A 14740-nucleotide genomic window follows, 5' to 3' on the forward strand; every position below is an offset into this window, starting at 1 on the left:
GTATGTATATAAAAATACCAATATATACATATATATGTTGATAGCACACAGAAGACATAAAAAATGTGGTAAAAATATGTAAAAGGACTAGTACGCCGGAATACATATACAATACAATAGAGATTGTACTCGTCCGTCAGTATTTATATGTATTTGCGACGGGGGGAGAGGTGGTTAGCGGTACGAGTAATGTATAACAAGAGAGTAAAAGCGAATAGGTGAAGTATGTATAAAAATACACATATATATATAAATATCTATAAATATATATATATAAAAAAGACATAGATAGAAAGAGAAGAAATATATAGAGATATTAAAAAACGGGGATCTCGTTGGCGGTGGATCGTTTAGGGGGGTTGGAGCAGGAGGGAGGATGCGACCGAGGCTGATAAATTTTTCGTGAGGGTGTACATATCCGGTGGTTTTCATGGGGGCATAAGGGGGGCAGGAGAATTATACATATTACGTGATATCGAAGAGAGATAGAGAATAGAGATAGAGAATAGATACAATAATATCATAAATATCTATATTATATAAATATATATATATAGAAAAGATGGAGTGATATAAAAGAGAGTAAAAAAAAAAGACGCGGCTGTAAATCTGTTTCTTTTTTTTTTGTCAGTGGGACGGGGGCGGGGGGCAACGTACCCGATCGTGCTGCAAGCGCGTTGATTACGTCTCTTGTAAAACTCCACTTCGTCCACCGTCCATACGGCGCCTTTCACGTTTTCGACTCGCATGAAACATTTGTGGAGAGACAGGTTGTGTCGCACTGCGTTCTATACAAAATAATACACAGACTAAATAAGCAACGCAAAAAACGAACGGAAGCCAACTCAATCGCGAGGCCGGCTGTCGATCGGTCCGCGGTTCGACGGCGTAGGTATATTATCACAGTGGCCGTTGTGATCATCCTCGACATCGGACACACGACGAGATCGTGATGAGATGATGATGATGCGACCGACAAGGCTAAACAGACGGTGGGGGGGGGGGTATGCAGGAGATGATCCGTTCCTCTCGGGGGATGGACTGGGGGATGGGAGATAGATTCAGGGGGGCTGTGAGATGGTCCACCTTGGGGATGCGACTCGACTCGATTATTCTTTTCTTTCCCTTCTCTTCTCTGACAAGCTGTTTCGTGTATTTGTGGAGGGGTATGTCCCGCCTCGAACTGCCACCTTCGCGGACCCTGCATGCGAATGCTATGGTAATGGGAGATCGTCTTCTCACCCCTTTCATGTCGAAGAACAATTCATCACTTTCTCGACGAATCTCATAGAATTAATGTCCCAACAATCCTTGCGTTTCCGTAGGCGTAATGAAATATTATCGAGCAGTAGCGTAAAACGAGAAGAGCCCCAAGGTGGCAGTCCGTGGACAGTCTCGAAAGAGCAACTGAACGAGTCGGTCGAAAGGAGCAAGAAAGCTGAAAGAACCGATCAACTGATGGAGAATAAGAATTAGTACGTCGTGTGAGAGCAGCAAAAGGATTACCCGGCGATGGTCGCGCAATGACAAGGCCGTAAGAGGACATAACGAACCAAAACGATTAATCGAAAGATACACGGTATGTGGCATTCCTTAATCGTTAATGCACAGCTAGTCATCTAAGTCTAGGGGCAACGACAACAATCATACATGCCGCAGGGCCGTACAAAATTCCAAAAGGAAGAAGAAGTAACAAAAATAAAGAAAAAAAAACGAAAAAATTAAAGGTAGACAAAAAAAGAAATCAGGAGAAACTGTATGAGATATATCGTTGGCGACAGCGTCGTCCGCCTCGTGGACCGAAAGTGGCGACGTCAACCTTGGGACATCCGAATCTCCTTGCTGGCTGCCGGATCCGCTGGAAAACCTGTCTTTGGCTTTCGAAAATTGTTCAGATACACATAACCATGCGAGGCGAAGCGTCATGGCAAACGTCGATTACTTCCACGCACACTCGCACACACGCAGAACACACGCGCGCACCCACTCTTGCCAACAAAACGGTCCGTGGGATCGCATTACGACTCGATCGTGGTGGATCGTCGCGGGATGATCAACGTAATCGCGGGAAACTCAATTCCCGGTCGCAACGAACCGCAACAAGCAGCGACTACGCCGGCAAACAAGGAAAAAGTCGCTCGATCGAGGCTGTTTCGGATGCACACGGGATCGAAACGAGTTCAAGCAAACTCCAGGAGATTTCGCAGCTAGTGGCCAGCCAGTTCGACAAAGGATGACTCAAAAATGAAATGCTACTTCATAAAACTAACATCTTTTACGAAGCTGACTTGTGGGGCGATTCTGTAAGTCGATGCAAAGTCAATTGGTCCCTCAAGGCGATGAACACGACATACAAAACCATACCATTAAAAAGATGTGTACAATCACGAGAACTATCCGCCTTCTGAGCGTTGTCGCGGTGGGAGAATCGTCCTTGAGCGGCCAATTAATTTTCTTCCAGCTCTATGCGCCTACAGACCGCAACTACTCGGACTCTATAGAACTGAAGCGAACGAAATCTTGAAAGCAGATTCTAGTGGAACCGACAGCCAAGCTCGTCTTCCACGTGAAGCTACGTTTTATCAAAAAGAAAAAAAAATGAATAATAAAAGAAGACGGTCCTCCGAATCGTGACCTTCCTCTAAAAAACAGGGTAACGTGACACGACACATTTACCGCCGACACAAGTGAGCGGCACGTACAAATCCGACACGATACGGACAGTCCACGAACGAATCGTAATGCGGCGTAATAATCCACACGTTACCGAGTCTCCCCCGTTTAACCGGGAAAGCAACACAATGATCGTTACCAGCTCGTCTGCTCGGCGCGTCACTTAGCCTGTTAATTCAAATTAATACGTAAGATTATCTGAGATTCTTGAAAGCTCATCCTTTCTAGTTAAACGCATTCAGCTTAATCTGCTCGTAAATGCAAATTGCACGACCAGTCGTTTCGTCTTTGTGGCTCGCAATCAAAAACGTTGCATAACTCGAGCCACGCTGAGTTCATCCGTTTAGAGGATGAATTTATCCGCGTCCAGGCCGCCTAGACAACCGCGATTCGCCAAATCGTTTCTTGCAATATTTTCGGTAACCGTAATCGCGGAGATCTACCCACGAAATTTCGCGTAATTAATATTCTCGCGTCGCGCGAATTATATTCTTGGACGCGAATTTTTCGAAAGAATCCGACCGACTGAAATTTTTATCGATCCCGCCACGCGGTTGCATTCGAAGGGAACGTCAACTGTCGTCCATCTATGGGAATGTCCCCTTTTCCTGCGAGAGGATTCTCGCCTGCGATGCTGTAACGCTTAATTGTTAACTGAAGTGCAAGCGATATACCTTCCACGTGGCCGCGTTGCGCCGGAAGTAGCAGAACGTGTTCTGGAACCAATTGTAGATCTCGTTCAGCGTCAGCTGCTTCTCCGGGGACTCGATGATCGACTGCGAAACAGAAAACGAAACGAGAATGCACCGTTCAGTCCCTTAATCCGATCCTTTAACGGAGGATCGTTCTACGATTAAATCGTTCAAACGTCGCGGCTCAATTATTCAATCAGGGGAACGTTATACTGGTTCACTCACCTGCCGGATCAATGATGCATACGTGAACGGCGGTCTGATGTCTGCGTTCTTGTAAAATTCCCTATTTCGTTGAATCTCTGAAACGTCAACGATCATCGTTTATTCCTTTCTGGGACTCGGGGACTCGCGGTGCACTTGTCAAGGGTTGATCGGCGCCATCTCTTTCGCGCGGGGGAGCACTGATCGGTTGGTTCACGACAAACAAGCACAAAACCTCGGGACCAAGTGTGAGATTTTATTCGGAGAGATGGACGGTCTCAAAGTGAATAATTTTTTATTAATCTTTACGCGGTTTCATCGAGTGAGCGCGAAAGCTTTGGTAGAGCGTCATTATTTCCTGGGAACAGTTAACAATCTTCTTGAAGTATCGCACCAGGGATTCGCTTGCAAAAATCAACCAAACCTTTCGCACTCGGTGATTCCACGAAGCTGTATCTGTTCCAGAGAAGTTAACGCGTGGTCGTCGAAGGGGCCGCTCTTTGTTCGCATGCTCAAAAAGTAAATACGAGTGTACTCTTATGAACTAGATCAAAGGGTAAGCGAAAAGCGATCGACGGTATCCGGGATGGGAAGCGGATACTTCGTTCCTCGTTAGAGCGATCGGTCGACGAGAAGTATCCGTGTTTGGGCGAGTTAGATCTACGAGTGGGAAGGGTGAAGAAGGGTTCTCGAGCATGCAAGGGTGCACCCTTCAAGAAAATCCTTAAAGCCACCAAAGGAGCGTGGAAAGAAGGTTGACAGTACCTTGTTGGACGTCAAGGCCAGCACGCTCCAGCATGTAGGGCAGCCCTACACGGTGGGGAGGGCGGGCAGCACAAGAAATAAGGAAACAATAGAAGCATCGGTAAGAAAGAGGTACGAGCTGACGGTCACACGTTATAGAATCGAACAATTTCTTTTCGTCTCCGTATCGTTTTCATTTTTCATTTATCTTTTTCCGCGCGGTTGTCTGTATAACTGTTTCTCTTTTCTTTTCCTGCACCTTTTACTCTCTCTACCCTAGTCACCGTCCCTACGAGTCGCCAACAAGGTGTCGAACACAGGTAGAACACACGTGAGATCGTTATCGTGAATAAATCTGTGCGTGTGGTAGAGCTTACGATAGGAAAAGGCACGAGATCAAGAGAGAGGACCGTAAAGAGCCATTTGCTACAGGATTTTCTTTTCGTCGGGGTGCGTTTCGCCAGAGCGAGCCGGGAAATGCTTTCTTTCGATGCAAGCTCAATTTTCTATTTCTCATAGATTCACGTATGATCAGTGAAATTATTTAGCATTTCACGGATCGCGCATTTCCCCGACAGAAATTTTGATTTAATCGTTACCTTCGTTAACATCTATTCCAGATCTATCGACGGCTACTCTGCGCCTTACAGTGCCCTCGTCATACAGTCCTACGAATAGTATTCAATTTCTAAATTGTCTTTCGTTTCACCTTCTCCGCGGCGACGTTAATCCAGTCTCTCTTTTCGTTCGAGCACATATACGCGGGAAAATGGCGTGGCGAGGTACATTCTACTTTTGATATATGTGTGTAAAATTTCAAGAAGATCGATCGGTTCGTTAATTTGTAGATCGAGCCATTTTCCTTGGCGCAGGTAAAACGTAAGATCCATTCCGTAACCGAGCAGAGATCGTTTAATCGACAAAGTATTGCGAATATCCCGAATAATCCTGATATCCGGAGGACTTTAGCCGGAAAGACGAGTCGGAGAGCGAGTCGAAAGGACAAGTGTCGAGTCTTACCTCCTGCCATCGAAACCGCGGATTTGTCACTGATTCGCCGCCTGATGGGACCTGGAATGCTGGGCAAGGTCGGCATCGTGGGCATGCTACCAGGCATGTTCGGCAGCGGTGGCATTCCGGACATGTTCGACATGTTAGGCATGGGCGGCATCGGCGCGCCAGCAGGTGGTGGTAGTTGTCCACCTGCAGGCGACCTCACCGCCGAAACCAGTGCCATCGACACCGAGGACACTTGGGAGACGTTGAAGTTTGGCGGCGGCTGGCTCATCAGCGCCGTCGACAGATTTAGCTTTGGTACACTCGAGCCGGTCTGAAAAATACAGATTTCACTCGGACCCTTCTCTAAAATATTCCTCTGTTCTCAAGGGGGCAGACTCGTTCCCAGGATTGCAAGGGTGCGGGATGCGCTTTGCCATTTTTCGATGATACAAAGATTGTGGTTTTTAGTAGCCAAAAGCGCTAGATAAAAGATTAATCTAGGCCGCGATCTCCCTCAAAAACTCTATTCTAACGTCTACGAGGCATAATTTGAATTATTCGGAAGTATGTAGCTATTTTCATAAAGCTGTGATAGCTACATGCTGCCGATTATAACCCTTGGTCGATCTTTGCATTATCGAGAAATGAGAAGACGCGTCTCGCATCCTTGCAATCCCGGAAACGAGTCTACCACCTTAACTCCACTCGCCGAAGATATTTATGAACATGGAGTTTCCTCTGTTTCAGGGGAAAAATAAGGAGAGCTCTTCTCGAGTTGATTAAAATGAATGTACAAGAAGCAGCAGGGTGAATCCAGCATATGATCCTTTGTTTCACTCGCAGTCTCTCGTCAATTGTTTCGCGGTTTTCATCGTGAATCCCGCTTACAAGCGACTACAACACGGCTACGCTTCCATTAATGAGTCTAATACGTTACCATTTAAATATTCATACGGTTTCCATCGAATATTTCAACGGACGGATCTCAATATCAGAGATGATCCGACCTCCGCGGCCGGTGCTGCTCCCTTTCGCGTTAAAATAATTAAGTCGGCCAAGGGAGGAGAGCCAAGCGAGAGAAAAAGAGAGAGAGGGATAGATAGAACAGCGACCACGGAGGGCTAATGCGATATTGGTATTCTCCGACTGCCGGACTTGTTAGAGGTTTTAATTAAGGCGATATAAAATCAACGAGGACCCGATGAATTATTAATGCGAACTTTATGTATAAATTAGCGGAGCGACTCGGCGGCGCGTTAAAACTGAAACTGGCGTTGTTGTTAGCCGCGGGGAGACTCGTAAAATTTCCCCGAGTCGCGCCCGTGGAAATCCGGCTTTACGACTCGGCCGCGTTCCTCGTACCAGAAGAGTTTACACCGCGACAGGATCGTTAGGATCGTTTTTCCGGATCCTGGCAGTCGTACCAAGCGAGGCCATTCGACCGCCACGAGTTGTCACCGTACGATTATTACTCCCATATTTCGCCTGACATATTGGGTGGACCGACTAACTTCCGGTCGAGCAACTTTCCACCAGGGAGAGCTCTTTCGTCGTCGTTCCATGTACCGTCGCCTTGTAATGATGGGACTGGCGGTGTTAATCGTTCAATGTTAAAACTGTAGGGAGCGCGTGTAAAATGGAGACTCACCGACGACTCGGAGGACTTTGGTGGTTCCGGGGATGCCATTTGCTTCGCCACGTGCAGGTGGTGCATCATGGCGGTGAGTCGGTCCCGTTCCTTCTGCAACTGTATCTCCAGCTGCGAGACGACTTGCATCTGAACCCTGGCCTGCGCCGTCGATCGGTCGTCCAGCGTGTGTTCGGTGTTCAAGTGCCTGGAAGGATCGTTCACGTCACTCTCCCGCCGAGAGAAGTCCCCCGAAAAAAGAGGAAGTATCAAGGGAATCCTCCCTCCGATGAAATTATGTCCCGAACAATTCCCGGACGTTTATCGTGGAATCAAAGCTGCACGACATTAACGTCGGTGCTCTCGGCGGATCTCACCCTCGCTCGGGGACACCGAAAAAAGAATTGGTTGGGGATGGCAACAAGATTCGGTATTTAAGAATTTCCGTAATCCTTCTTCGTCGGAACGGACCTCTGTTCCCTGTATCGCGAGGGATGGAAGGGAGGGTGAAGAAAGTGAGTGCCGGGGGGTGGAGAGGAGCTGGTTAAGACCAAGAATGCGGGAACAACGTCTAGGGAAAGCGGGGACGGAGGCGGCCTGGGGGAAGGGGATTAGGGCCGAGAGGCATAACGATGCGGTCGAATGTCGTGAATATTAATGAGACAAAGGTAATTAGCGTTCTCCTTTTTTTCTTTCGTTCCTTTTTTAAGTAACGGCTTGTTTGAGGGAGTTTGCGACGGCAAGCTGCGTGATTACTAGGGATTGCCGAGGGGGCCCGAGGGGGGTGGCAAGCCGCTGGCTCGAAACTGATGGAAAAGGTGCCGGATGTCAATGAGATACGCTGACTCCAGCGATTTTTCTACACCTCCTTCGCCCAACCGCGCCTCTCACCCGACCGCCGTACCCGCGATGCTTTCTAACTCATTCCAACGGACGAAATTGCCGACTTTATATTTCCCGGGTCGCCTCGTTCCCCGACGCCAAGGATTCCCCATCCATCTGCGACGGATTTACCTGCATTTTCGCTAGCCCGCCTCCGGAGAACGGATTTCTCACGGGGCCGTAGACGAATCTGTTTCTCGTAATTCGTTTTCGAATTGGCTGGCCGCGCACAAACATTTTTTAATCAATTCCAGCTAGTTCGTCGAAACGGCACACAAACCGCGTAAGAATTGAGCGAATGTTAGGCTTACTTAAGGAATGCTTGATAGTCTTCACAGATTACTTCACAGCCCGGCCACTTGCAGACCCCATGACCGTAGAGGGGGTGAGTCTTGTCGTTCGATGAAACGTCCAACGGTTTTTCGTCCAGCGGAGTGGTGCCGTTCATCTCCGACCGGCGACTCGACACTGTCGAATTCAGAAATCCTGCGATAGTCCGAAAACGTGCGACGCATTCGCATGGTAAGAAAACGAATAAAACGAAGAAAGAGAAGCCGCGAGATTTACAAACAGGAAACGGAGAATTATCGCGAAGCGAATACTCGAAGCGCCGCCGGAACGGCTAAGGAGAAATCTTTAGGCTTTACCGTTCAATCCGCTCCCGGGCTTCGAAACGTTGGAATTCTGGTGGGATTCCGGGACTTCCGGTGTTTCTGTCTTCCATATCGGCAGACCCTCGCCCGCTTGCAGACCTGTTTGGAATTTTCAGCAGAGTCAGTCACTGGGTCGAGTTCCTCGCAAAAAGACTTAAATCAAACTGGAGAACAACATTTCTATTAACCCTTTGCCGCAGTTCGCGTGCTCGTATCGGCACGGCAGTGAGGCATATCGCAAACACAATGATGTGTTCTCGATGACACATTGTAAACAAGGAAGACTCGTCGCAGTAAGATTATTGTTCAGGCTGAATGGTCGCTGGATCGGTTAAAGTGAAATCTAACCAAGTTAAGCTAAAATAAAATCGTCGGACGGGTGAATTGGACGTGGGACCACGAAGATAAAAATGTATAGACAAGCTGAATAAAAATGCAGTTCTAGCAGAATCGACGGAAACAAAAATATCAATTTTTTAAAGCGCCTCTCCGGGAAACGTTTAACAGTTCTCGTGCAGAGCAGACACTTTACAGAGAATTGTGCCCGGCATTCAGGACTTTGTTTCTCGGGGAAAGTGCACGTTGACGCGGGGAAAAAAAGGTAAACGAGGCAACGAGAAGAGGAATCAAGAGGCAAGGCCAGCGCGTTAAAGGGTGGAGGAGCAGGGAAACGATGGGCAAGTTTGTTTCACGCGTGAGTTTTTGAATTCGAAGTACTCGGGGCGCGCGAGTCCCCGTCGCTTTTCCAGCCTCTGCCCTATTATTCCACCCTTTCTCCTCTTGCTTCCTCTCGCTTTCTTTCTGTCTCTCTTTCCGCGTGCCGGCGTGCCGCGTCAGAAAGAAAAACATCGCCGGGACGAGATCCAACGCAAACCGAAACACTTCCACGTGGAAACTTTCGCCCAGGGTGAAGTGGAAAATGAGAAAGTGCGGGGGTGGAGAGCTATGGGGAAGAAAGGGAGGACTCGTGCCACGAAAATGGGCGCGTTAGGCGGAGGCTCGTGCCTCGAATCAAGGGCTCGACGCCGACGCCAGGTTATTTTACCGCAAACTACTTAAAACCGCTTCAATTTAGCCCGCTTCGTTTTTAAGCACTTCGAGAACCATTGCGGCCGAACTACAGACTTATTTTAGAAAAACAATTAACCATTTACTGCCTGCGCACTCGATTGTAGATTTCTTTAACCCTTTAAAGACGAATATCGATGTATAATGAATTGGCAAAGTGGCTGATATGTTCCAGTTTCTGTTAATCGATCCATAGACTCATTTTAGAAGAACGATTAACCATTTACTGCCTGAGCACTCGATTGTAGATTCTTTTAACCCTTTAAAGACGAATATTGATGTATAATGAATTGGCAAAGTGGCTGATATGTTCCAGTTTCTGTTAATCGATCCATAGACTCATTTTAGAAAAACAATTAACCATTTACTGCCTGAGCTCTCGATTGTAGATTTCTTTAACCCTTTGAAGACAAATGTCGGTGTATAATGAATTGGCAAAGTGGCTGATATGTTCCAGTTTCTGTGAATCGATCCATAAAAGTCTACGTCGCGGTTAAAGCCAGGCGTGGCTGATGTTAATTATTGAATACCTGAAGAAGGGTTGTGTCCTTGCAGACCCAGGCCCTGTTGAAGGAGATACTGGCTCTGCGTGATCTGCAGTTGCTGTATCAGACGTTGCTGATGCAGTGCCAGTTGCTGGAGAGGTGCAGAGGCCTTCTTCTTGTCGGCGGTTTGCAACAGATGCGTCTGCTGAATGACATTCAGCTGCAACTGTTCCTGCAGTTGCTGTATCGCCTGTTCCAGCTTCTTCCTGCCCAGCTCCGCGAACTGATGTTGATGCTGGAAAATCAATCGCATTCCCACCTAAACTTCTTGAAGAATTGTTCACAAGACGAAAGACATCGTCGAATTTGAACAGCGAAGGTAAGAAAGACAGAGAGGGATGAGAAGTTGCATCTTGGCGGATAAATCACGCAGACAGATCATTCTGAAGAGGGAGGATGAGACAGAGGGCAGTTGATGGGTACCCCGAAGACAAACAACGAGACACAACGGGCTGATGGCGATGCTTAATTGCTTACTTCGTCCCGGTGCAACCCCACCATGAATTCTTCCCGTCTCCGAGCCTCGAGGATATTTTAAAACAAACCCCGAGATAGAACCTCTCCCCCTTTTATCATATTGCACTATAAACAAGAACTGTCGCGATTAATGAGCCGGAACCGCGACGTTAATGAGAAATTGTTGCCGCGTCATGTCCCCCGGTGTTATAAAAATTCCTAAAGTCGCCCGGTCGACAAGGCATTCCAGGAAAACAATACTTGGCAAATAGAAAAAAAACAAGAGAACGTTAGATTCTCGGTAATTGTGATCGTCTTTCGCGCGAGCCGGCGATAATTTCCTCGAGTGGACTGTTTCAATTTGCAGAGCAAAGGAGACCCGGCCAGGCCACGCCGCTAAATAAATATTTGACGCCTCTATCGATGCTATCGAGCCTGTGTGCGAACCGACGATACGTATTTGCGTTAAGAGATGTCCTTTGTGCTGTTTACGGGTAACATATTCCTGGTAGGAATACATTCGTGCAAGGACCTCGGATCTTCAAATGGAAAGATTCTCGGTGCCGCGATGAATGCTTGAAAATTATCTTCAACCCGACCGTGAAGTCTTCGGCAACAATATCTCGAGGCCCAACTAATTATTTGTTCAGTAAACAGATACTATAGAAACAGAAATTCGTTGGTCCTTTCTCGTAAACCACTGAGGAAATAATAAAATATTTGAACTACTTAATATTCTTGTCGGCAAAGCGAAACGAGAACGTTACGAACGCTTCTAAAGTGTCCCTGGGAAAAGATGCTCCAGTGTTTGCCCTCTTCCGGCGAAAGATGGGAAGAATGTAGCCCGCCAAACAGCCGCTTTTTATAATTAAAATTATCAATGGTCAAGGGACGATGATGGAGCGCTGTTTACACGGGCAAGTGTTTGAGGGATGTTTAACTATGTAATGATGCAATGCTTGCTCGATAAAAAGGACAAACTTCGCTAATGTAGTTTGAAGAACCGGGACCACAATACGCTCTCGCAGGAAGGAACCAGAAACCCGAGATTCCGTCTGATGTCGTTGCTTTCACAATGAGACGGATCAATGGAATACTCACGTCTTTTAGGGACGAGAAGTAGCCGAATCGGTCTTGGTTCGACGCGTGCTCCGACGAGTCCTGCAACAATAGCAGAAACTCGGTGTTAGTCGACTCCACTGAGACTTTCCATTCGTGCAAACAGAGTTACAGTATCTAATTTTTAGTTAACCCGTTCTTCTTGACGAAGAAGAAGATGTAAAAGAAGAATGTGTTGTTACCTGATGGTGTTGTTGCTGCTGCTGCTGTTGCAGGTACAGCGTGTGCTGCTGCATGAAGGACTGCAGTTGGGTGGGGCTGAGGATGTGTTGTTGTAGGAGCTGTTGCATCTGATGGATGCCGCTCACCGGGCTGAGCATCATCTGCGAGGGGTTCTGAGAGGGTGGTGCCCCTGGCGGTCCTCCAGGTGGAGGACCCTGCGAAGGATTCGGTGGCGAACCCCTCTGCGGGGCCTGTGGACTCTGATGGGGACTCGGTTGGCGACCAGGCGCCCCAGAACTCGGCTGTTGCGATTGTTGCGTGATGATAGGCTGCTTTTGCTGGGTCATGGGTGCTGTTGTCACTGCGTGCCCAGCGGGACTGAGCTTCCCATTGCTTTGGTACTCGATCGTGAGCTCTTGTTGCTGTTGCTGTTGATCCGGCAAGTTGCCACCTATCTCGTTCGGTCTCGCGTTCTCACGGCTACGAACCGACAGCCTCTCCCTTTCCCGATTCTCGCGATCCCTCGACGAGGGAACACTATCCCGAGGTTGTTGTTGCTGCTGCTTCAAGGCTGCAAACAGCGAAGTTGCCTGCAATACGAAAATGGAGATCGAGAGCTCGGTCAAAGTCGGTTTGCGAGCTGTTCTCAAACGATAATGAAACAAGGAGTTCGAATGAATTTATCTTCGGTGTGCATGGAGGTTGATCTCTTACGCCTTCTGTCAACAGATGCGTATTTGTACACCTACTCTTGCCGGTGGTCGCTCGAAAGTGTACGGAAAACAAAGATGCATTTACGTGAACAGTCGTTCATTGATTTACACCGTTGGTTGCGACACCGAAGCGCGCACGGCAAACGTGGACAGAAGGCTGTACTCTAGTCGATAGTTTGTAACAAAATTTAAAGGATCTTCTTCTTGAACGCCTCGCTTCGTTGGGAAAAAACGTGGGGAGGGCGAGAGAGGTTGTACGGGGCGTGCGAAAATCGATTAAAACCGAAACTCCGGCCCCACTTAGCAGGAGATAAAGGAGTTTCTGTTTTGGCGACCGCGGCGCCGCTTGTACAAAGTCAAAACGCGAGATAACAAGGGGTCCAACGCGAAACCACGGTAGGCGGGAACGAGGGAAGGAAGGCGGGCGAGAGACCGAAAAGAGGGAAGAAGAGGCCTCCGGCGGAATATTCATGATATAAATGCCGTGTAATGTGCTCGCGTTAAACTTCCAGCGTATTTTGAGCAATATTGATCTTATCTAATGGTATTCGAGCCCGAGACGACTCGTTATCCTCCGTCATCATTGGGACTAGCTCTACCAACCAGAGGAGAACGAAAAGAGGAGAGAGTGAGAGAGAGAGAAGTCTCCTCTCTTCGCTGTTGTCTGAATGACGTCGGCTCGAGTCTCCGCCTTTGTTGTTTACGCAGCGGGATTTGTTTTATTAAGTTCTATCATCAAGTAGATTGCCGAGTGCAAAGCCGGAACCAGAGTAACCCGTTCTCTTCCGCGCTGTCTTTCACCGCCTCGAGATGGAAGAAGTTTCCCCTCGACTCGGAAACTATTGAAACCGTTCTCGATTTTTGCCCTCCGGTTTACTTTGCGCTGCGCTGCTGCTTTGATCCTTTGTCCTTATTAATGGGAACAGTCCCTTCAGCTCCAAAGAATATCCAGTTGTTTTCAATGCCGGAGCTTCGCGAAATCGTTCAGACCGTTTGCAAGCGAAATGTTTAGATTGGCGAACGTTCGCGACGTCTCCGCCTCGCTTCCAACCGAGAAAAACGAATTTTTCTGACAGATTTCTGGTAAAAATTTGTGGGTGCAGTTTAAAGTACTGAACTTACTCGGTCAGAAAAATTCGCTGACGGAACAGCGATATTGTACAGAGGCGAGGGGAATCCCTTGGCGTCGTCGAAACGATTCGGGCGCTCAGCCGTCGGGACGGTGTTTGCCGGAACGGCGTTGTTTGTAAATTGCCCGGGACCAGTTTCGGATTCCACGAAACGAGCTGTCGTCGAAGGCTGCTTAGAATGCCCGTTTCATGATGGCGTTTCCTCGAGGCGTCGAGGAGAGCGACAATTTCCAGCGAAGCGAACGGGACGCGCGGTGAATCTTCAAAAACCGCGTCGCGAGCGATCGAAGGTCGTCGACGACAACGACGTCCTGGACCACACGCGCGGATTCGTCGAACCGCGAGAGACAGTCACACACACTCTCTCTCTCGTCACAGATAAATTTAAAACCCGCGTCCCCGCGCCCTTGACTCGCTCCGAAACGAAAGCGATTGTTTCTGCCAAGCGTGAAAACCCCGCGTGTGTTTCTTCGGCTCTTTCGGCGAGCGGAGCGCCGCGAGCCTTATGCTAATCTTATTTGTGTACGATTACGTATGTTTATAACATGCAAAGAAAGTCCCCGCGGCCGAGCCGTTATCAGTGTTTAGTCAGGAGGAGAGCGTGGCGTTTCGTCTTGGAAGTTCCAAGCCCGAAGGAAAAAACGCACCGTAGAAAAACAGAACGCGACTGAAACGTTCCCGTCGGGGAACGTATCGGTTCCTTTTGTTCCTCGTTCGAGTGCTCTCGCACATTTTGCTCTGGAAAATGATTTTCCTCTCGCCTGACCGTGATTAATCGTTGCAGATTTTGAGTGTCGTAATTCTCGGGGCGATTTCGCCGACGTATGGAGAATTGAAGACGCCGATGTCGTCGGAAACGGCACCGAGTGCTTCCGGCTTGGGAAAAGGAGTTCATCAAGGGCCCCGGTCCGCCTTGGGAAAAAAAACAATAAGGCGGGTTTCCGAAGGGACCGTTTGCTCAGCGAAATTAATGGAAAGCAACGATCGGCAAGGAGTTTTAATCCACTTTAGCCAGACAAGCCGGCACACCCGGCTAGATCGCGATCCTTTAATTCGCTAATTAATACCGAGAG

The 14740-nt window shown here is 48.2% G+C and overlaps 1 protein-coding gene across 21 annotated transcripts in view; it reads right to left on the minus strand.

The window, feature by feature from the left end:
• Window positions 1-14740, minus strand: part of Foxp (forkhead box transcription factor P) — a 245951-nt gene that overhangs the window by 10561 nt on the left and 220650 nt on the right. For 10 of the 21 annotated variants that reach the window (XM_076429003.1, XM_076429012.1, XM_076429013.1 and 7 more), the window contains 10 exons: window positions 11845-12414; window positions 11645-11704; window positions 10073-10322; window positions 8469-8573; window positions 8133-8307; window positions 6961-7147; window positions 5334-5643; window positions 4913-4981; window positions 3591-3667; window positions 3348-3449 (listed from right to left, as the gene is read on the minus strand). In XM_076429003.1, coding sequence (XP_076285118.1) covers window positions 3348-3449; window positions 3591-3667; window positions 4913-4981; window positions 5334-5643; window positions 6961-7147; window positions 8133-8307; window positions 8469-8573; window positions 10073-10322; window positions 11645-11704; window positions 11845-12414 — 1905 coding nt within the window. Of the gene's footprint in view, window positions 1-657; window positions 789-3347; window positions 3450-3590; window positions 3668-4334; window positions 4380-4912; window positions 4982-5333; window positions 5644-6960; window positions 7148-8132; window positions 8308-8468; window positions 8574-10072; window positions 10323-11644; window positions 11705-11844; window positions 12415-14740 lie in introns of all 21 variants that reach the window. The other 11 variants (XM_076429000.1, XM_076429016.1, XM_076429017.1 and 8 more) reach the window with 7 other exon arrangements.

The sequence above is a fragment of the Lasioglossum baleicum genome, chromosome 8 (genome assembly GCF_051020765.1).
Source record: "Lasioglossum baleicum chromosome 8, iyLasBale1, whole genome shotgun sequence".
Classification (NCBI taxonomy): domain Eukaryota; kingdom Metazoa; phylum Arthropoda; class Insecta; order Hymenoptera; family Halictidae; genus Lasioglossum; species Lasioglossum baleicum.